Source organism: Trichoderma reesei, assembly GCF_000167675.1.
Source record: "Trichoderma reesei QM6a unplaced genomic scaffold TRIREscaffold_36, whole genome shotgun sequence".
Taxonomy (NCBI): Eukaryota; Fungi; Ascomycota; class Sordariomycetes; order Hypocreales; family Hypocreaceae; genus Trichoderma; species Trichoderma reesei.
Genome location: NW_006711183.1, coordinates 116,720 through 136,855, shown reverse-complemented (window position 1 = coordinate 136,855; position 20,136 = coordinate 116,720). Strand labels below are relative to the sequence as shown.

Here is a 20,136-nt window from a genome sequence, read left to right as displayed (position 1 = left end):
ATCTTATAGCATTTTTTAAAAATAGAAAACACTTTTATATATATAAGTGTAAATATTTAGGCTTTTTTTATATTAGTATAGGCCTAAATAAGTAAGATAACTAGATTATATATTAATATAAAGATAAAAAAGAATATTAAAAGTCTTACTTTATTTTAAAATTAGGCTAAACTAGCTTATAATAATCTTAATATTACTAAAAGTAGTAATATACTTATAATTAATATTAACTATTAATATATAAAGATTCTCCTGCTAAAATATTTCTACTTAAGCTTTAAAGAAATAAATAATAAAATACTTATTACTATTATCTTTAATAAACTGTATATACTAGATTATATTAAAGTTAATTCTTAAAGAATAAAAATATAAAAAAGAAATACCTATTTATTTTTATTATATTAAGATAAAAAAGTATTACTTTTTTTATACTTTTAGTTTATATAAACTGCTAGTTATAATAAACCTGCAGGGAAGTATAATATTTTATGCCTTTATAAAATAGAATATAAATAGTCTTAATTATTAAAAGCATAATATATTTCTATAAGTATTTTTACTTAATATTACTTATAGAACTCCTTTACTTTTAAAAAAGAAAGAAATAAAACTAGATTAAAGTTAGTAATTTATAAGACTAGAAAAAATAAAAAAGGGATTTTATATTAAGTGTAGAACTTTTAAATTTTACTTTCTTTACTAAATTAAAAAGATTTATAGTAACTCCTATAAGTAATCTTTTTAAAGGTAGTAGTAAGTAGTAATATATTTTATATAAAGTAAAAATAATACTAGGCATTATATTAAGGCTATTTTAAATTAGTATATAAAATGCATAGTATATATTATATTTTTACTATATAATAATTCTAGCTTATATAAGATAATTAATATTTAAAGACTTAAAATTAATTTTAAATTAATTTTAAAAAGATATAAAATTAACTTATTATAAGTCTTTTATTTATATTAATTTAAATTTATAAGGTAATACTTTTTAAACCCCTTGCATTTTTAGCTATATAGTATACTCTTTATAGCTTAATAATAATATATTTATTCTAGCTTATAAATACTTATAGTATATTAAATTTATATATTTAAAAAATTTATATATTAAACCTAGTGTTATACTTATATAATAAAACCTTATTAATATTAATATAAGTACTTATAAGAATTATATTTTACTTATAATTTATATAATAACCTTTTTTAATTTAAGTTTATAAGTTAGTAAAAAGGGATTATAATAATCCTCTGCCTTAAAATATAAATATAATACTTATATTTAATTAATTAAAATTAATAAAAAAACAGAATTAATTTAAAAAGAGAAAAAATACTTAATAGTATCCTTTTTTAGGCAGGATTTATATAATTCCTTTTATAAGTTTTAAAGCTTTTTAATTAAATTATTATTAATTAATATATACTTTTATTATATAGTTAAAATAAACTTATATACTCTTGCCCTTATATATATATATATTATTTATTAATAAGGAATGCCTTTAAAAAGTAATATAAAACTGTCTTTTAAAGCTATTACCCTCTTAATATTATATTAAACCTATTAAATAATAAATTAATTTTATAATTAAAATAAAATAGCATTTAGTTATATATAAAAGTTTATAAAGTAAGAAAATCTTCTCTTTTTAAATATTCCTTAAGTATAAAATATTTAATCTTATTATTACTTAATTTTAAAAAGTTTAAAATACTTAGTATATAGTGTATAGTCTTTATATATATTAGCTATAATAGCTTACTAGCTTTAATTATATATATAGTAGAAATAAGAATATAATTTTTATAGCTTTAATTCTTAATTTAAAATAATATTAGATTATATTTAAAACTATAATTACTATATTTTTTACTTTATTTTTATTATCTTTTATAACTAATTCTTAACCTTTAAGTAAAATAAGGAGAGTTAGATTAATAGCATTCTTATTATATTTTAATTCTTATCTTTAAGTAAGTAAGAATAGTTTAGGATATAGAAGTTAATTACTTTATATAAGCATTTACTAATATTAAATATACTTTTTATAAGTATTAAACCTATTATAAAGCTTGTATTCTTTATTTATAAATAATTCTAACTTATTTAGACTTAAAAGTAATACTAAATTAAAATTAATATTTATTATATTTATATTATTCTTATTTAATTTAGCATTTAAATATTATTTATAATATACTATATTAATAAGTAATTATTAGTTATATAAAGATTATTATTATAGTTACTGCTATATATAATTATTAAAGAACTAACTTTAAATTAATTTTAAATTAATTCCCTTAAAAATGCACTTTATATAATAGCAGCTTAAGTTAAAACAGTAATAAGTAGTTAAGCTATTTATATATAGCTTATCTTTAGCATAAGAAAAAAGACTATCTATATATAGACAGCTTACTGTTTTTTTAGCGCTAGGGATTACCTGTATATGTCTATATATAGCTTATATGGGTACCCCATGGACAGCTTATCTATACACTCTCCCTCCTGCGGCCGGCGAGTCAGCGATCGCCATGTGTATCCACTGACATCGAACGTTGAATCCCAGCGATAAGCCTTGAACTGCTTGTGATCCAGGATGCTTCTGTGGATACATGCGCCGTTGCCCCTGCAGATGAGATCTATCGGTAAGGCTACAATCTATCGTGTCGAGTCTCCAGATGCAGTCACGGGCCGGCTTCGGAACGGACTCGGGTTTACGCTGCGGAGCCTGCTTTGTCTGATCATATTGGAGACGAACCCGTATTATAGCAAAAGCAACGTTAGGGCTTATTGAATTGGCATTCAGCTGAGCATGAGTTCTGATCAAAGATGCCACTGACTCTACGAGTACTAATAGGTACGGCAGGTAGACGGGAACCTCATGATTCTTCTCGTACAGGGTACGGCCTCTAATACATGCACTGCCTACACGAACCTCGAGTCTGTTAAATGTGATGTTGATTGACGATAGAATTAGGCATTGAAATGCACTCCTCAATATAGGGATCCGTTACGTGTTTCGGTTCGGTTGATAGGTAAGGTAGTCAGCGGCTGCTAGTTTCGAAGTTGTAGCTATAGCTCAATTAGACTAAGAGAATATCAAAAGTTCCCAGTATAAGGTGATGTTACTCGACGCTTATGCATGAGCTACCCCAAGGTATCACCCAAGACGCATCAGGGCACTGCCTACATATGCCAATTGATGCCCATTGCTTACCTCTTGTTGCAAAGACATCTCCTCAATAGCCTTCTTCCCTCTTACAGGAAAAGACTCAGCGAAATGCCTACCCGAAACATCATCGTGACCGGTGCCACGGGAAAACAGGGGCGGGCATTTGTCCATGCGCTGTTCAACCCGTCAACTGCAGAGAACACAGAATACCATGTTTGGGCCGTAACGCGAAACCCGACTTCGTCCGCCGCGTCCTCGCTGCTGCAGGCTGAACAGAGCCATGCAAAGGACATCACCTTCGTCCAGGGCGACCTCAACAATGCCGCGATGATAAGGGAGATTTTTACCCAAGTGTCTGCCGAAGGCGGCATATTCGGTGCTTTCATCGTATTGGCATATCCCGGTCTTGGGAACAAGGGCGATGAAGAGGAGAGACAAGGAAAGGTAGTCGCAATTGCTGCCCCCGGAGCATGAACGAACCAGAGAGCATGACTGATGTCGGAGATGGCTTCTGCACAGCTACTTGCGGATCTGGCGCTCGAGTTTGATGTCGATGCACTGGTGTATTCGAGCTCGATCCCTCCTGGACAAAACTTGGATGATGCGTACGATGCGTCGCATCGAGCGAAGCTGGGAATTGAGCTCTATTGTAAGGAGCTTGGTGAGAGAGGTTTGAATTGGACGTAGGTAAGGTACTCACTCGAGAGGGTATATCTTTGCTGAGGCGAGGTGGTAGCATCGTACGGCCTGGGTTCTTTATGGAGAACTTTGATGGCTTCATGGGGTCTCTCGCTGTGGGTGTACTCTCCCAAGGATTGGGCAACGAAACCGATATAGCTCTCGTGGTAGGCCACATGTATGGCCATTTCCCATTGTGATCGAGTGGCTCACGGCGATATAGGCATCAGAAGATATTGGCAAGGTTGCCGCTGGGGTTCTCAAGGTACATCACGCTCCTGATATTCTCCTGCAGTTCCTCTCGCTAACATTGCTATCAACTAGAATCACGGCAGATTCACTCACAAGATACTATCCATTACAGGCGGATGTCTTACAATGTCCGAGATCCGAGCGGCCTATCAAGACGTGATGGGAAAACAGATGCCTTCTGTGCCCTCTATCCTTGCGTGGCTAGTCCTGAAACTGAGTGCCGGCGCACGCAATGTGTGAGTTTTGCGTGCCGCTCATCACATCGATTGCTTTGTGCTGATTGCGAAACAGGGTCAAAGAAATCGAGAGAAGCTACAGTGTGAGGGCTAGCGGAGGATATCCGACATTTGAGGAAGAAGTTGAAGCGGCCAAAGCGCTCTGTGAGCTGCAAAGCTTTCGCACATGGCTCCTCAAGCGGAAAGAACATTTTGCCTAACGACAGTTGATTGGATGCGAGACTGCCTTATGGTATGGTATAAAGAGAGAAATACCCCCTTGACTGCTGCCTATGCTACGAAGCTGCCGTCGGAAGCAACTCGAATGTGATCAGCGTACCCTTCACAAATCTTCCCTTCACCGTTTCCGCCTCTCCCCTTGTGTACAAGGACAGCTTGATGAAAATATCAGGCACAATGCCACCCGCCTCAGCCATCTCTTCCTCCGTAAACGCATCTTCCACCGCGTGACACAGGAAGAAATATCTCTTCCCAAACTTCTCATGCGCAGGCGCCGCAGCATCCCATCTATACCGCATAACATTGTCGGATGGCGTCTCCTTGACAGCAGAGTCGTTGAAAACTGCGTTGTAAAACGGGACCATCTTCTCCACTGTCTTCTCGTCTTTAATGTACAGAGAAATGGCGGCAACACCAACAACACCAGACGCATGGGACGTGTTCTCCGGCGTAACCGGCACTCGCAGAGATCGTGGAGTCCGATCAAAGGTCCAGAACGGCTGCTGATTGATCCAAACCGGCCCCTTGTAGTCGTCAAAGTTGGGTATAGCATTGGCCCATACCCTCTTTGAGCCGTCCGCCATTGTCCTAAACCCAGGATCCGGATCGAAATACTTGATTCCCACCTTTGCATCCTCAATCCTTGCCTGAATGGCACTGAATTTCTGCTCAGACGTATCCGAGTCTTGGTCCTCTTCGTGGCTGAGGATGGTGTGAGCCCAGTGGATGATTTGTCCCTCGGGCTGCTTTCCCCATGGGTGCATCGCCCTATCCTGGGAACTTACACCGTCCACAAAGGCAATGAGCTCGAGGTAGATGCCGTCTTCAAGCACTATGAGCTTGTTCTCCGTCAGACCACCCTCATGCACCCCACCGTCCAGAATGGTGAAAGCACCCGAGAGCCACTGCGGAGGCGAAACGAGCTGCTTATGGGGCACAAGAAGAATGACATGGTCAAAGACTGATTCTGGAGCCATAACTACAGACTGATTGTTGTTGTTTTCTCTCTGCTATCTGGACTGAACTCTTGTAAGTTTCATTCCCTCCGGCCCTTATAAGCATGTTCCAACCGGACATCTTACCAGCATATAAACTCCACCGGCCTTTACCGCCGTCGTGACTAAAACTCCGGATTAACGAGCAGTTAGTGCTGTCAGCAGACCCGTCTAAGCTGTGTATTGCCGATTAGGATTACGCCAGACCTGTCAACGGAGTTTGGGTCAAGCATACGAGTATTTATATATAAAAAAAAACCCAGTTTCTACCCACTGCCTGGAGATACATAGCTCTTCAAGTAGCTAATCTCAGTCTTATGCAAAACGGCTGGGTCTTACCCTTCCGCCCTCCAACAACTTCTCACAGGTTTGAGACAAAACCTACTTGGTCCTTCTCCGCCGTCATCGCCCAGTTCGCCCGTTTCCATGACGTTGGTCGTGACCCCTTCAAAGACCTCGATGTCCCGTCTCCCTCCATCCTGGCAAATCCATCCAACATTACCGGCTTGTCCCGAGCCGCTTTTGGCTGCGATGCCTGGTACTGGACCTCAGTGAGGTACATATTATCAAGTAGCTGTGGAATCGACCAGTATTTTCTTGCTAATGCTAATTCTTGGCTGGTGATTTACGAAAATGATTCTGGCAAATGATATTGATTCTAGCAATAATGGAGGGCAATTGAGGGGTTGAGTCGAGAAGGCGTCAGTGCCCGATAACGAGTTGAGCCCGATGGATTTTTACGAGGCTCTTCCCCTTGTTTACCTCCCCGAGTTCCTCGACGCCTCCTGTTTGTGCTCGTGGGCTTGCGCCTCCATCGTCGGGCCCAAGATTCCATTCTGGTCAACTGGTTCTGAAGACAGGCTGGGTCCAGTAAGGGTGTACAGTTCTTCCCAGAAACTTCTGAATGTCCAAATCTTCATTCGAAGCTCTACCGACGCACCAACGCAGAAAAAAACCCCTATTCTTAATACCTGGTCATCATGGGGACCACGACGAGCGGGTGCTGCTTCCCGCTCCGGGGATCTCAGGCACCCACTGGGCCTGAAGTCCAGCTTTGCGAGAACTGCAAGCGTCTGGTACTTACAGAGAAGGAGGTTATACATATGGCTAGGACCGGCATGTGGGAGATAGAAGGCTATGAGATGACGGATTCAAGTCCCGACTTCCCCAAACTAAAAGAGTCGGCAGAGAACGGTTGTGACTTCTGTTTGTTTCTCAGGAATACGCTGCTGTCGCCCGAGGTCGACTTTGACGCGGACGAAATCCCTCGGATTCGAAAAACTTACCGAGACGCTGGCCACCAGTTGCTCTTCCACCGAGCCGGCTACCGCATGTCTATTTATGACGAGGGAAAGTTATGGTTGTCGTTTGAAATATGGATCGTTCATGGTATGCCCAAAATCTCTTCCAACCAAATCACATCCGACTTGTCCTACCGTAAACGTGCGCTTGGCTGATCAATTGGCGACTTGGGCGCGTTCGTCTATACAGTAGGAGAGAATGACACTTGCTTGATCTTCACTGTTGAAGACGCAACAGGCGACATGGAACTTCTACCGAGTCTCTCCCTTCAAGATCCTCCAAAACCGCGTGTCGCGCCGTCGCAGAATGCGCTTCAGTCAACGACGAATCTGTTCTTGCGCCAGGCTATCGAGAGGTGTGATGCTTATCACGACAAGTGCAAGGTCGGGAGAGACCCTGCTTTCCTCCCCACGAGGCTAGTAGACGTCCGAGACGAGAACGCGGTGCGACTTGTTGAGGGCTTCACTATAGTCGGTGGTGACGATGCCTCCTCGAGCAGTGCACCGAAATACGCAGCTCTGAGTTATTGCTGGGGCCCCAGAGCCCACGCCGATCAACAGCTGAAGACCACCGACGAGAATATAGGTCAGCATCTGTTTGAGATCCCCATGAAGGGCATGCCTGCTGTGCTCAAGGACGCCATTCGCGCAACTCGGGAGCTTGGCATCCCCTTCATCTGGATCGATTGCCTCTGCATCATCCAAGGAAATCTACAGGACTGGGAAAAGGAAGCCGGCTCGATGCACAAAGTCTACGGAAGCGCATATATCACACTCTGTCCGACAATGTCCAAGTCCTGCCTGAACGGGTTCCTCTTTCGAGACCCCCCGAGCATTGTATTCCCGTATCACTCCTTGAACGGCCAGCCGGCCGGGATGTACAGAATCCGTTTCACCCGCTCCTGGATTTGGAAAATGTACTTGACTGTCCCGCACCATCCTTTTGCCGTGGATCTCATCTCGGGGTCCTGGGTCCGAAGGGGATGGACGTTCCAAGAGGCAGCCTTGTCTTCGAGAATGGTCCTCTTTGGCGCCTCAGCAACCCACTTTCATTGCCGGACCTCGCGGGTGACCGAGGGAGAAGACACTGAGACCTCTGTCAGTCTTGACGACTTGGGCTTGTTCCCTCTTCTGCCAAGCACGCTGTCGGGTGACAAGCTCGACGAGGCGTGGAAGCATATTGTCGCCTCCTACTCGCAGCGTAACTTTACCAAGCACACAGATGCCATCGCGGCGCTGGCGGGACTGGCTCATCGTTTCCACTCTTTGCGGGAGAAGGATGAGTACTGCTCCGGTATGTGGCTCAGCCAGCTTCACGAGCAACTTCTCTGGCGCCGCGCCATGTACGAGGGCATCTCGTGGGGGTGGTTTTTTAACCTTCTTGATCCTGAATTGCCAGAACGAGTCCTCCTACATGCGCCGTCGTGGAGTTGGATACAAAGGATCAATATCGACTATCAGTATATCAGGGATTCAGTTTTACCTACCGAACCTGAAGATGATGGCAGCGACGGCCACGGCGACATGTCGATCACACCGTCCCCGGGTTTGACTGACGAGACACTCCGGTTGGAATGGAGGTTGCCGGGCAAGAGCGGCGATGAGAGCTCAGTGGTGGATCGCTTCATGCAGTTCAGAGGCCAAGAGCTTGAGATCACCGGCTTTGTTGCGCGGTTTCCGCTCGCCAACGCCGACAAACCCCTGGAAGTAGACGAACTCAGAGAGGCAGACACCAATCTCTTCTGGAAGTGGACCATTTCGGGCCAATACTTCTGCCACACGAACTGGGACTTTCTGAGTTACACCTCATGGGACAGGATAGACAAGGGCGAATTTCAGCATCTCCGTATGTTGCTGCTGAGCAGCGGTAGAGGCAAGAGCTCAGGCGAGGTCTCCCCTGGAAATGCTGCATCAAGTGATGGTAACATCAGCGAAAATGGCGATGTGGAGGAGGACGACCGAACGGCATTCGGCTTATTTCTGTTCCCAACTATAAAGGAGAGCGAGAACGGCAAGTTTTACAGGGTTGGGACTTGGCATTCGTTCTGTAACGGAAAAGGAGGGTTTGTGAGGTTCCTACAGTATGCGACGGTTGAGTCTTTGGTTCTAGTCTGAAAGATTGGCCCCTGAATCTTCTTTCACTTTTCAAGATTCACTTTTCAGCGAGAAAGTCCAGCTTCGCTAATCTCTCTGTCTTATGTATCGTCTGTACCAATGAGTGATTGAACAAGGACAGCGAATTACCACTCCATCGTTCACTCTACCGCTGGGCAAATGTAATAGATACCCTTTCCTGGCGCGAGATTCAGGAGCACAGAAGGCACAGTTACAGCAGAGGCAGAGAGTGAGGAGAGTGGAGGAGAAGTTATGATACGCACAAGGCTCTATGTGCACCGTCTCGTCAAGAAACAGGAGATCGATCTTCTACATGGTCTGCTGATACCCTCTGCAACAAGCTTGCGAGACTGAATCAAGGGACTTGCCTTATATGAGAATAACTCACCAAGGGAAGAAGATACATAGAGAAACATATTGTAACCTTGGACTGTTTGACGGTCTATAGCTTGTCTGTCGGGTGTTGGCATGCTTCCTTGCTTGAGACAGCTGGGGCCACGGCAATATAGACGACAATATATTATTCTTTCCAAGACAAGGCAGTTGTTACAACTGTGTTTGCTCTCGGTGCAAGTGCTGATGGCCCGAAGATGGAGTAACTTTCAAGATTCACACTACCTTACGTGCGAGTAGAATCACATAGTATGTCATTGTTTCTTAATGCGGACAGAAACTTATATGTGCATACCTAGATTGAATACGCCCATGGTCATACATTGCGAGTGCAGATGTAGCACCGCGTCTGCTGTGACCAACTTATAAACTCCACCGGGGTTTATACCCGTCGTGGCTCATCAAAACCCCAGACAAGACGAGCAAGTCTGGAGCCAGTGGCTATCAGACCCGTTCGAGCTGTGTATTCCCGATTGAGAATACGGCGAGCGCCCCAGATTTGGTGACGCTATACACATCTTCCTAGGGTTGAATTGCTAGGAACACCAACCGATCTTGACTCCTGATGATTATCAATTCGCTCTCTGTGACTGCTTCTTTTCTCCAGAGGAAATTCGGCTCAGAAGACATAAGAGGGTCTAGTTTCGTTATACTCTGCAGGTTGCATGAACCCGGAAAACCCATGTGCCGAGTTGAGGCTGCCAAAGTCGTTATCCACCGAATGTCTTGACACGTTATGTTTACAATGAGCGAGCTTCAGTATCAGTTTTCACTTCTGTCAATGAGTTCCATAGATTCTAATCACATACAACTGCACTTGGATCTGAAACCAAAGAGAAAGATCCAGGCACCATTAAGGATTGATAAGCACTACCTAGGTACCTGGTAGTCAAGTCGTGGGATCAACCATTAAATAGGTACGTAGTTGAACCAAGATAACTTCATGTCATTCTGACGTGCCTCAGAAACAAGCCTCAAATCTCCCCTGCTGCCGACCCGTCTTCGCAAACATTCTGTTCATGGATATAATTCCGGCTTAGAAATAGCTCCTCCACATCGGCCAAAAGGTCCTTTATTTTGTCGTCAGTGCCAGCATCATAGGAATACCTATAAAGAAACAACTTGTTCCCGAACCTCCATCGAAGCAGCAGTAACCCTTCTCAGAAAATCCCAAGCTAGGTACCCAACTGTCTCGCTGTCGAGCAATTCCTCGCAAGCTTGCCCACCATGCCAACTTCATCCATCCTCCTCCGCAACGCCACCATCCTAGTCCCAGGTCCAGCTGGGAATAAACCGGTCGTGTCCCTCCGAAACCACTCGCTCCTCATCGAGGGCAACAAGATCTCCCGCATTGCAGCCCGCATCGATGCCCCCTCCGACGAGACCCAAGTCATTGATTGTACCGGCAAGATTGTGTCTCCTGGATTCATCGACACGCATCATCATGTGTGGCAGACGCAGCTCAAGGGGCGGCATGCGGACCATACCTTGATGGAATATGTGCCGACTGGTCAGCAACAAATTTTCCATCCCTCATAATTTGGTTCTCAAGAAACTGACATGGTTATTTCAGGCAACATGCAATCTTACAATTACACTCCGGAAGACATCTTCTGGGGAGAACTAGGCGGCTGCCTCGAAGCCCTAAACGCAGGAACAACGACCGTCGTCGACCACGCACACATGAACTACTCCCCAGCTCACAGTACGCAACCCTCCATCCTCTCCCCCTTTCTCACCCCCCCCCCCTTCCAGCCTTGAAATCCAAGCCAAAGCGTCTTAACATCGTCAAACAGACACAAACGCCCTCGCAGCAGCCATGTCCTCCGGCATCCGCTCCACCTTCTGCTACGCACCCACCACCCGCGTCCAGCAATGGGACCCTCAACTCACCCTCAACCCAGACATCCTGCCCTCCTGGGCCGTCGACCAGGCCCAAGAGCTCATCAAGAACGGGCCCTACGGAAACGGCCGCGTCAGCGTCGGCCTCGCCTTTGACGCCCTCTTCCTCCCCAAGGAGACTGTCACGGATCTCTATCAAAAATGTCGTCGAGCCGGCGCAAAAGTCTTCACAACGCACTACGTCCGCGGCGCAATCTTCGGTATAACTGCTAACCCCTTACTTCCTCACTCACTCATCCCCATCCCAATCCTTCACCACCATCTCATCATAGATCCCAACCAACTAACAATATATACTCAAAATAAAAAACAAAAGGCCAACACTCCATCGTCGACATGCTCGAAAACCACGCCCTCCTAGCCCCAGACATCCTCCTCTCCCACGCCAACAACCTCACCCCCTCCGACGCCCAAAAGCTCTCCGCCGCAGGGTCATCCATCTCCTCCACCCCAGACACCGAGCTCCAGATGGGCCTCGGCCACCCCGTCTGCTTCCGCAAAGACACGGCGTCCATCAGCTCCCTCGGCATCGACTGCCACAGCAACAACGGCTCCAGCCTCGTCAACCAGATGCGTCTCGGCCTGCAGGCCGAACGCGGGATCCGCAACGCTGCGCTCATTCAACAGGGCAAAGCACCGAAACACCTCAACCTGTCTGTCCACGACGTCTTTCAACTCGGTACGTTGGGCGGCGCGAGGGCCATTGGAATGGAACCCCAGCTCGGATCCCTGGAACAGGGGAAACTGGCTGATATAGTCATCTTTGATGGTCTTACCCCTGGCATGATCTGCGCTGCAGAGCAAGATCCCGTCGCGGCGATTGTCCTGCACTCGAGTATTGCGGATATCGAGACCGTCATTGTCGACGGCAGGATCGTGAAGCAGCGCGGAAACCTTGTGCCCGTTGATCTTGATCTGTCCATGTCGGACCTGAAGTCTACCAAGAAGACGCGCTTGGAATGGTCGGATGTGGCTCAGGAGCTGCTCAAGAGTCGGCAGAGGGTGATTGAGGCGGGCAAGAAGAGCTGGGGAGGAGACATGGACAAGGCGTTGGACAGTTTGACCAAGGCTTTTTACATTGACCCCAACAACTTGGTCTAACAACCGAGGCTGATGGGCATGGCAAGCATCGTCAGATAAAAGTCCATGTATCAGATTTGTTCGCGTAGGCGCTGTCTATCTTGTAATCTGGTGGTACTCTCAAGCTGTCATTCTGGAAGTTGCCCACATATCTCAATGATCCATACGTCTCTCCCCGATCCATCCATATAGCAATACCCAAGATAAGAAAACAAAGACAGACATCATTCTGTTCAGGTATAGTTCGACATTCCCAAACGCCAATTCCAACCCCTGATAGAAAGAAATAATCCAAACAGGACCAGACATCATTGCCATCAAAGATGCCCCTCCTCAAATCAAAGCACAACATGATGCCCGTTATACGTACGGCCCCAAAAAGAAAAGAAAGAAAAAGAACAAGAAAAAAAAGCAAGTATAAAGGAGAGTAATCTACCCACTGTGCTTGTCGTCGTAACAAATTTCGTCGCTTTATAAGCCGGCTGCCACAAGCAACTCTAAACAATGGTCCTCTTGCGCGTATATAGCATCCGCTATGGCCACATTCAAAAACTTCTTCTCGCGAAGACATTGTCTCCAGCCATGATCTAATGTTTCTTGTATTTCTGTCAAAAGTGTTAGCCTCTCCATGCCGTACCCGCGTCAGGGACATGCCCAAGCAACTTACCTCATCAATTCTGCGTTGATTGTGTGGATCAATCGAGTTCGTCGCTCCCATCAATGTCTGTCCAATGGCCTTGGAGACACCCACTGCAGGCCGGAAAATGATGGTAGGCGCTCGTCGCAGCACTGCCTTGGCGGCTCCCGTAGCCGTCTGACTCTCCATCACCTCTCCTGGCACGGCAATGATTGCGTCTCGTGCCAGGTTCACATCCCGAGCAAGCGATCTGTAGCCACCCCGGATACCTTGAATCACCCCCGTAGGATGGTCCGCATAGATCGAGATTTGCTTCTTGTCTTCTGCATCGGGGTCGTCGTCATCCCAGCCATCGTCTGGCTTGATCCCCGTGGTGAGCATGTCTTCTGCTCCTTGCAGAGCGTATTGCGTCCCGACGGCCAGTTTCGCTCCAAACTTGACCAGCTCCGTGCCGGTTGTGCGGGCAAATGCTGCTGCTCCCTTGGAAATGCTTCGGATGATGCGGCCGTCCTTCTGATACTCTTTGAGGGGAATCTCAATCAAATCCTTGAAGCCACTACCAATGTTCACGAGAGACCTCACGGGCGCCAGACCTGCCACGACGCCCGGAAGCTGGTTATTACGGACGTCGGGCGTCCAGATGTCGTTGAGCGTTTTGCCCAGCCGGTCAAAGCCAGATACTCCGTAAATGATTGTATGCCGAAGGACCATCCTAGACTCCTCCAGCGTGATAAAGTTCATAAACTCGGTCGTGTGGCCAGAGCGAAGACCAGCATAATCCACTCGCTTTGGCTTAAAGTCTAGCTTGACGGGGATGTCGTGCACCTCGGCCCTCTGTAAGAAGGGGACGTCGCTGGGCGACGAATGCACTGGCACACTATCATCCTTGAACTCGAAGAAGCGAGTGATGAAGTCGAGCGCATCTTGGTCGACGTGCAGCCTCAGGGGCAACACCGTCGCTCGGAGCACAATCTCCGAAGCTCCCAGTTCTGGCAGTGGCTTGACTGTCAAGAGCTCGAGATGCACCATGCTGGTGCCCATCTCGCGTTCTCCCTGGTCGCGATCGTACGTCACAAACTTCTTCCAAGTGGATGTAGGGACGTGGTCAAAGATGTCAAGGTTCTGAACGCGTATGTCAACACTGCTCTGCGTTTCTCCGGTGCCAGGCGGGAAGGCAACCATGTCCACGTTGACGCCCTGGAGCTCGAAGGTAATCTTGTGGTGCTTGCTTCGCTGCAGCTTGAGGCGTCGCGACTTGGGGTACCCTCTGCGGACGGTTCGATTCGTCGATGTCGTCACCGCTGTGGTGGCAACCGATTCCGTCTCCGTTGCATTATCGGCCAGGCCTTCGTTGATTGCACGAGACAGCTCCTGGGGGTCTCGACTCGCCGGAATCCCAATGTAGATGGAGTTGAACAGGAAGTCGCCAATGGTCTCTTCGTCTTCAATCTCCTCTTCAAAGACCTGCCGCCCGCCGAGTCGTGCCTGGCGCTCATAGACCTTGGTCTCCACGTCTTGAACGGCCTTGCTGATCGTGTCGCGCGTATGCGTCCAGTCGTAGCCGTCAAACAAATTCCAGATGACATGGACGTCTCTCACGGACACCTTGAGGGGGCTGCGTTTCACTAAGTTGGCGGGAGCCTTGTCGTACGAGTTCTTGACCGAGTTCCATATCTTGGCGCCATGCTCGTCAGGCGCAGATTCGTTGAAAAAGTCTTCCTTGAAGGCCAAATCATCGCTAGAACCTTCTGAGACGTAGCTGCGAGAACGGTCGAGTCCCGTGATCAAGACGCCCTCCTGGGTATCTTGCATTCGTGTGTCTTGCGATGTGGCAGACAGCTTCATGGCATCAAACAGCTCTTCTCCTTCGGCTTCACTCCCATAGAACTGCGACTCGATGGGGAAATTGTTGTCCACCCCGAAGCCGGCCTCGGACTGGCTCTTGGCCATTTCCTGGGCGCCGGCAAAGTCTTGATCAAAGTCGTATTCTCCCTCCGGCCTCCCAAACGCCTCTGCCGAGATTGAGGCAAGCAGATCCTGCACGGGCATCACCTTGGTCCTGTATTTGTTCTCCTTGCTGGGCGGTGTGGGTGGCGAAAGTGCATTGGCCAAGCTTATCAGAGTCTGGGTAGAATCTGCGCAAGTCTCCAACACCAAGAGGTCATCTCGGACTTCGACCTCCACCTGCTTCTCGCCATCTACACCGGGAGCAACAACAACAGTTACCTTTGCTGACGACATGTAGCAAATGTCAACAAAGCCTTGCGCACTCAGAGAGACTGCTTGAGGGGATGCCGAAGAGGACGCTCGGCGCCTTGTGCTCGACGAGGGGCGGTAATCCGAAGTGGCCTGCGAGGCATCATCGGTGAGTAAGATTGACGCCTTGTGAACATCCAGAGTCACCTTTGTGACCTCGTCCTGGGGAAGAACAACGGCAAGTCGAGCGTCCGTGAACACAAGGACCATCTTTGACTTTTGATTCAGTGGGTTCAGGCCAACAAGGCAATCTCGGAATGACACATCCAGAGTGAGTGGCTTGCTCTGCTTCGAGGGAGCATGTGTTGGCGATAGGGGCTGCTGTCGTGCCAGAGCTGCGTGAGCCTGGTCGCCGAGACTGGCGACCGAGGCGGCCAAGCTCTCTTCAAAATCCTGCGGCGTAGCATCCTTTGCCAGACCAAGAATATCCATGATCGTCGGAACGCGGTACTCGATGCTGATGTCTTGCAGATTCAGCTTCACAATGGGCTCAATGTCGTCACCAATCATCCTTGCCATGATGACGGGTCCGCGATTCGCAATCTCTGCTGGAGCATATAGAACCGAGGAACTGATGAGTTCCTCGGTCTTGTTACGCCTGACGGAGATGCCCGATACCGCAACAGCCACCAGCGAGGGAATGCTGATATGCGCAGCTTCAAGCTCTTTCAGTTCCCCGCTGAGTTGCCCAAAGGTACCACCGAGCTCAACGCTTGCGCCAAGTTCATGCACTTTCGCAAGTGTCATGATCCCAGGCCTGTCATCTTCTGGGAGATATTTTGCGACGGTTGACAGCTTGGCCAGTTCTTCGGCTAGGGCTGGAAGCACCTCGAGCTGAGCCAGGTTCTTCACCCGCACATTCAACGTTTCTACTCCAACCCTGAGAACCGAACCCTTTCTTCGCTGGCGTATCAGGGTATCAACCATGATCTCGTCGCTACCGTGATCGAACTTGGCCTTGGAGGGCGTTATTAAGCCAAGCAGCCTCTCGAGGTCCGAATCGTTGGGAGTGGTGACAAACTCCAACCGCACCCCACCAATCTCGGTGTTGATGGCAGGTTTCGCCATCGAGTTCTTCAGATACGGACCGGATACGCGCATCCTGCTGCAGCTTACTCCGGCGCCTCGTTCCCTGTTGATGAACTTGATGGCGTTGCTCTCCGCGACAAAGCTGCATTCCCTGCCAACAAGTTCGATGTAGGAGCCACCTATGCGCATGTTGATTTTGTTTTCAGAAACAGCAGACTTGTCGTCTGGGTTAATTGGTGTCTCGAAGCGTACGCCCTTGGCCCGCTGCGCTGGCTTCGACGGTGATTTGGGTGTGGGCGACGGGCTAGACGTCATGGAAGCACTCATATTGAGAAAGCTACTCAGACCTCCGAACCAGCTGAATGTCTCGTCCAGTCGTTGCAAATCCACATGAACCGCCAATGGCAGCGTCTCGATTTCTGTTCTGACACTCTCCTTGGCTTGTGACATCTTGATGGCGATATCATGCCCGTTCGAGAGGAACGTGTCCCTGACAGACGTGCTCATTTGTGCAGCTTTGTCGAAAGAGATGATGTCGCCGTTGCTGTATCCGAAGCGGAAAGTTTCCAGGTCAATCCTGGTCTGGATCGCATCCTGTGCCTCTCCAGCCGTCCCTCCAACTACATGACCTGACGGTATCTTGACAGGCGCCACAGAGACACCCAAATTGCGCAGAGTTGCATTCAGGAGGACCTCGTGGTCGAACATGAATGCCGAGGGATCCAGGTGACGCCGAGGGGTGTCTGCCACTCCGGCCAGTCGGTTCAAGAAGTCCACGGACACTTCCTTCACCGTTACTCTGACCTCTGGGGTTTTTTCCTGCTGCTGTGCAGCGTCGGCACCTTGATGGGGTTTTGCAACCGGATGCTTACTCTTCACCGCATCAACAAGCTTCCCAACGATCATCGCAAGCACAAACGCTAGCGACGCATCAAAGCGAATGGACACTGGAGACAAGTCCACCTCCAATGCATTATCGGCGCTCTGAGTCTGCTGTATGTTAGGCCGTTGTTCAAACACGGAGCCGGACGCGGGTGCATGCACAGAGAAGGCTCCGGGAGCCTGAGGATATACTGAATTGCTCATAGCTCGGGCAAGTTCTGCGACTGACTCAGATGTGTCTTCTTCCAGTTCGATATGTGGATGTGTCGTTGGTATGTAAACGGAGACGGACTGGAGATGCAGGATTTCCTTGACAACTCGTGTAGGCCCTTTCGGGGTGGCCGTATCCTCAAGGTGAGATGTTTCTTCTTCCGCATCCCTCGAACCAGGTTTACCTTCTGTCGGGGCTCGTGGAGCTACTGAAGAGCTTGGGTTCTGTTGCTCAACTGCGGGTTCGGCTGTCGGCGCCGCTTCGCCTTCGGGCACCAGCTGAGGCTGTGGCTCTGATATACTATCGCTAGGAGGGTGCTGCTTCTCGGGAGACTCGGCTCTATCAGTTTCTGAGACGTCATCATCCCAACCACCCGGCATCGCGAATGGAGTTGTGGATTGACTGAACTGCCCTTGGGCGGCTTGAGGGGTTTGCAAAAGCTCTGCCGCCTCTTCGGTGGGCGAGGGAGACTTTTGTCTGTCTACATCCGCCGGAGGAAGAGTATGTTCCTCCACGTCTGCTGGGGAAAGAGTGTGCTCATCAACGCCCTCTGGAGAAAGTCTGTATTTGTCCAAATCCGCTGGAGAAAGGGCATGCCCCTCCACGTCTGCCAAATGAGCAGTATGCTCGTCCACGGGAGACGAAGAGAGTGTGTGTCCGTCCACATTGCCTGTGGAGGGTGCGTGTTCGTCCATATGCCCTTGGGAGAGCGGATATTCGTCCACTTCGACTGGAGGGAGAGCATGTTCGTCCGCATCGCCTAAGGAGAGTGTATGCTCGTCCTCAGCCCCTGGACTGTATGTGTGTTTGTCTACATCCCCCGGAGGTTGAGTGTGCTCATCCACGTCCGTTGGCGGAAGAGTGTGTTCCTCCTCTACGTCTGCTGGGTGGACAGCGGCGTGTTCCCCCACGTTTGCTGAGTTCATCGTGCGTTCAACGTCCGCTGGATGAATAGTGTGTCTCGAGGATTCGAGTTCTGATATGTCATCCGATGACTGGGCTCCTGCCTTTGAAAAAGCACTCATATACATGCTCTCAGCCTCCTCATGAGTATATAGATGCGACTGTGCGAGATCTTCATCCAGATCTCCCGGCTCGGCGTGGCCTTCGGATTCCGAACCCGGGGAAGGTTGAAGGCCGTAAATACCAAAAGCCTCTAGACCTTCTGGATGCTGTAATAATGAGGAGGAGGTCATCCCATGCTCCTCAAAGTAACCCTGGGATAATGAAAGTCCGTCATCAATATCTCTTCGTAGGGTTGGTGAAGTATTCAAGGCAGGGTCCTCGGGAGAGTGGAAAGCTGTATCCTCGGGAGAGTGGAAGTCTCGGGATTGTGAAGCGCGGGGAGTCGCGGGGCATTCGTCATCAGGCCCGCCGTCGTCTTCAAACTCGTACGGAATTCCAAGGGCTTCTTCGCTATCTGCCAAAGGATAGCTGGGCTGTCCCGAGCTGTGGATATCGGCTCCGTGACCTAGGAAGCTTGCGTGTAGCGACTGTATGGATGGGTCGCTGCTACTCGTTTGTGACATCGACATCTGCTGGCCGTGAACACCTTCTCGGGGTAACTCTTGGGTCTGATCGAGGTAGCCCGGATGTGACGACAATGCTGAAGGCACGAAGGACGGCGCAAAAGTAGGCTCGAAAGCAGGCTCCTGGAGACTCTCCAAGGAAAGGCTTGTAGCTTCTCTTGAAGGTGGATTCCGCGAATGAACAGGGGACGATGCTGCAGATGGCGAAGTCATGGATGAGGACCGGGTTAAAGTCGAAAAGACGTTGGCTTCAGATATTAAGTAGGCGCGGACGTTGTCTAGGGAGATTTGCCGCTTGCCTTCCTTGGGCGCTGCCACCGCTGACGCTCGTGATCCCTCGCTCTTCGTGGTGACGCCTTCGATGTCGATGCCCTCCAGCGCGATCTGGAAAGAGACCGGCTCTGTAGCCGACGCACTGACGTCCACCGGAATGTCCATATCTAGCTGAAAAGCCACGCCTTGGATCTTAATTTGCATGCGATCAACAATTCCTTGCAGGAATCCGGCCAGAAAGCCCGGCAATGACAAAGGCTGCCCAGTACCCATAACTGGCTCATCTTCGCTGCTATCGTCGCTCATGGATCCGGATGCGCCGAGGTCTTGTGTTTCCGCAGCCAGCGCCGCTTCGAGTTTCCGTCTCTCCGAGGACGGCTGCGTTTCGAGGAATGACTGCGCAAGATCAACGGTATTCGGGACGGCGGCGGCGGTGTCGTCATCGTCGTCGGTCGTCGTCGTGGGATGGCTCGACTTGGCCTTGGCATCGGGAACTACCACCTTCAGCTTGACATCGACGCCATCGACCTCGATGCTGATAGGGCTCGTGTAGAAGTCCATCGGAATCGTGACCCGGAGGAGGACGACCTTGGCTTTCTGCAGCGCAAACGTCTTGGGCAGCTTCAGCAGCTTCTCCAGCTTCTAAGGTAGACGTCAGCTCTGCCCTGTCACCAATGTTCCCCGAAATGGCCCGATGATCAATCCCATCATGGAAAGCAAGGACTCACATCTAGCTGGACTCCAACGTCCCGAAACTCAAAGACGGTGTTTCTGCCCAAGGCGAGATCTAGGTTGTCCATATCCAACGCATCAGAGTCGAGGAGCTCCAGCCGCGATAAGGCATATCGCAGCAGCCGCTTGGGCATGCTGGAGCTCCGAAATGACTGGAACAGGCCAGCCATGATGGGCTTGTCTCGAGGCGCTGAATGATGGAGACGGAGAATAGGTGTAGAG

The 20,136-nt window shown here is 48.3% G+C and overlaps 5 protein-coding genes across 5 annotated transcripts; 3 read left to right on the top strand and 2 right to left on the bottom strand.

The window, feature by feature from the left end:
• Positions 1 to 3,302: 3,302 nt before the first annotated feature.
• Positions 3,303 to 4,504, top strand: TRIREDRAFT_124169 (uncharacterized protein; the record flags this gene model as incomplete). Its single annotated transcript, XM_006969621.1, has 6 exons — positions 3,303 to 3,638; positions 3,714 to 3,877; positions 3,931 to 4,039; positions 4,096 to 4,137; positions 4,197 to 4,360; positions 4,416 to 4,504. Coding segments are annotated over 6 exons (903 nt in total), but the record flags the coding sequence as incomplete, so codon positions are not given.
• Positions 4,505 to 4,635: 131 nt separating this feature from the next.
• Positions 4,636 to 5,556, bottom strand: TRIREDRAFT_5971 (uncharacterized protein; the record flags this gene model as incomplete). Its single annotated transcript, XM_006969581.1, has 1 exon — positions 4,636 to 5,556. The coding sequence occupies one exon, from the start codon at positions 5,554 to 5,556 to the stop codon at positions 4,636 to 4,638; it is 921 nt and encodes a 306-aa protein (XP_006969643.1).
• A 998-nt stretch (positions 5,557 to 6,554) lies between these two features.
• TRIREDRAFT_112319 (uncharacterized protein) lies at positions 6,555 to 8,990 on the top strand (the record flags this gene model as incomplete). The annotated part of the gene is made up of 2 exons (XM_006969620.1): positions 6,555 to 6,963; positions 7,105 to 8,990. 2 exons carry the CDS (start codon positions 6,555 to 6,557, stop codon positions 8,988 to 8,990), a joined length of 2,295 nt encoding a protein of 764 aa, XP_006969682.1.
• A 1,620-nt stretch (positions 8,991 to 10,610) lies between these two features.
• On the top strand, positions 10,611 to 12,386 carry TRIREDRAFT_5970 (uncharacterized protein; the record flags this gene model as incomplete). The annotated part of the gene is made up of 4 exons (XM_006969580.1): positions 10,611 to 10,893; positions 10,957 to 11,088; positions 11,180 to 11,485; positions 11,602 to 12,386. The coding sequence occupies 4 exons, from the start codon at positions 10,611 to 10,613 to the stop codon at positions 12,384 to 12,386; spliced, it is 1,506 nt and encodes a 501-aa protein (XP_006969642.1).
• A 313-nt stretch (positions 12,387 to 12,699) lies between these two features.
• TRIREDRAFT_82409 (uncharacterized protein) lies at positions 12,700 to 20,084 on the bottom strand (the record flags this gene model as incomplete). Its single annotated transcript, XM_006969606.1, has 6 exons — positions 12,700 to 12,970; positions 13,033 to 16,864; positions 16,922 to 17,857; positions 18,377 to 18,851; positions 19,041 to 19,824; positions 19,911 to 20,084. 6 exons carry the CDS (start codon positions 20,082 to 20,084, stop codon positions 12,953 to 12,955), a joined length of 6,219 nt encoding a protein of 2,072 aa, XP_006969668.1. The 3' UTR covers positions 12,700 to 12,952.
• Between the last annotated feature and the right edge of the window lie 52 nt (positions 20,085 to 20,136).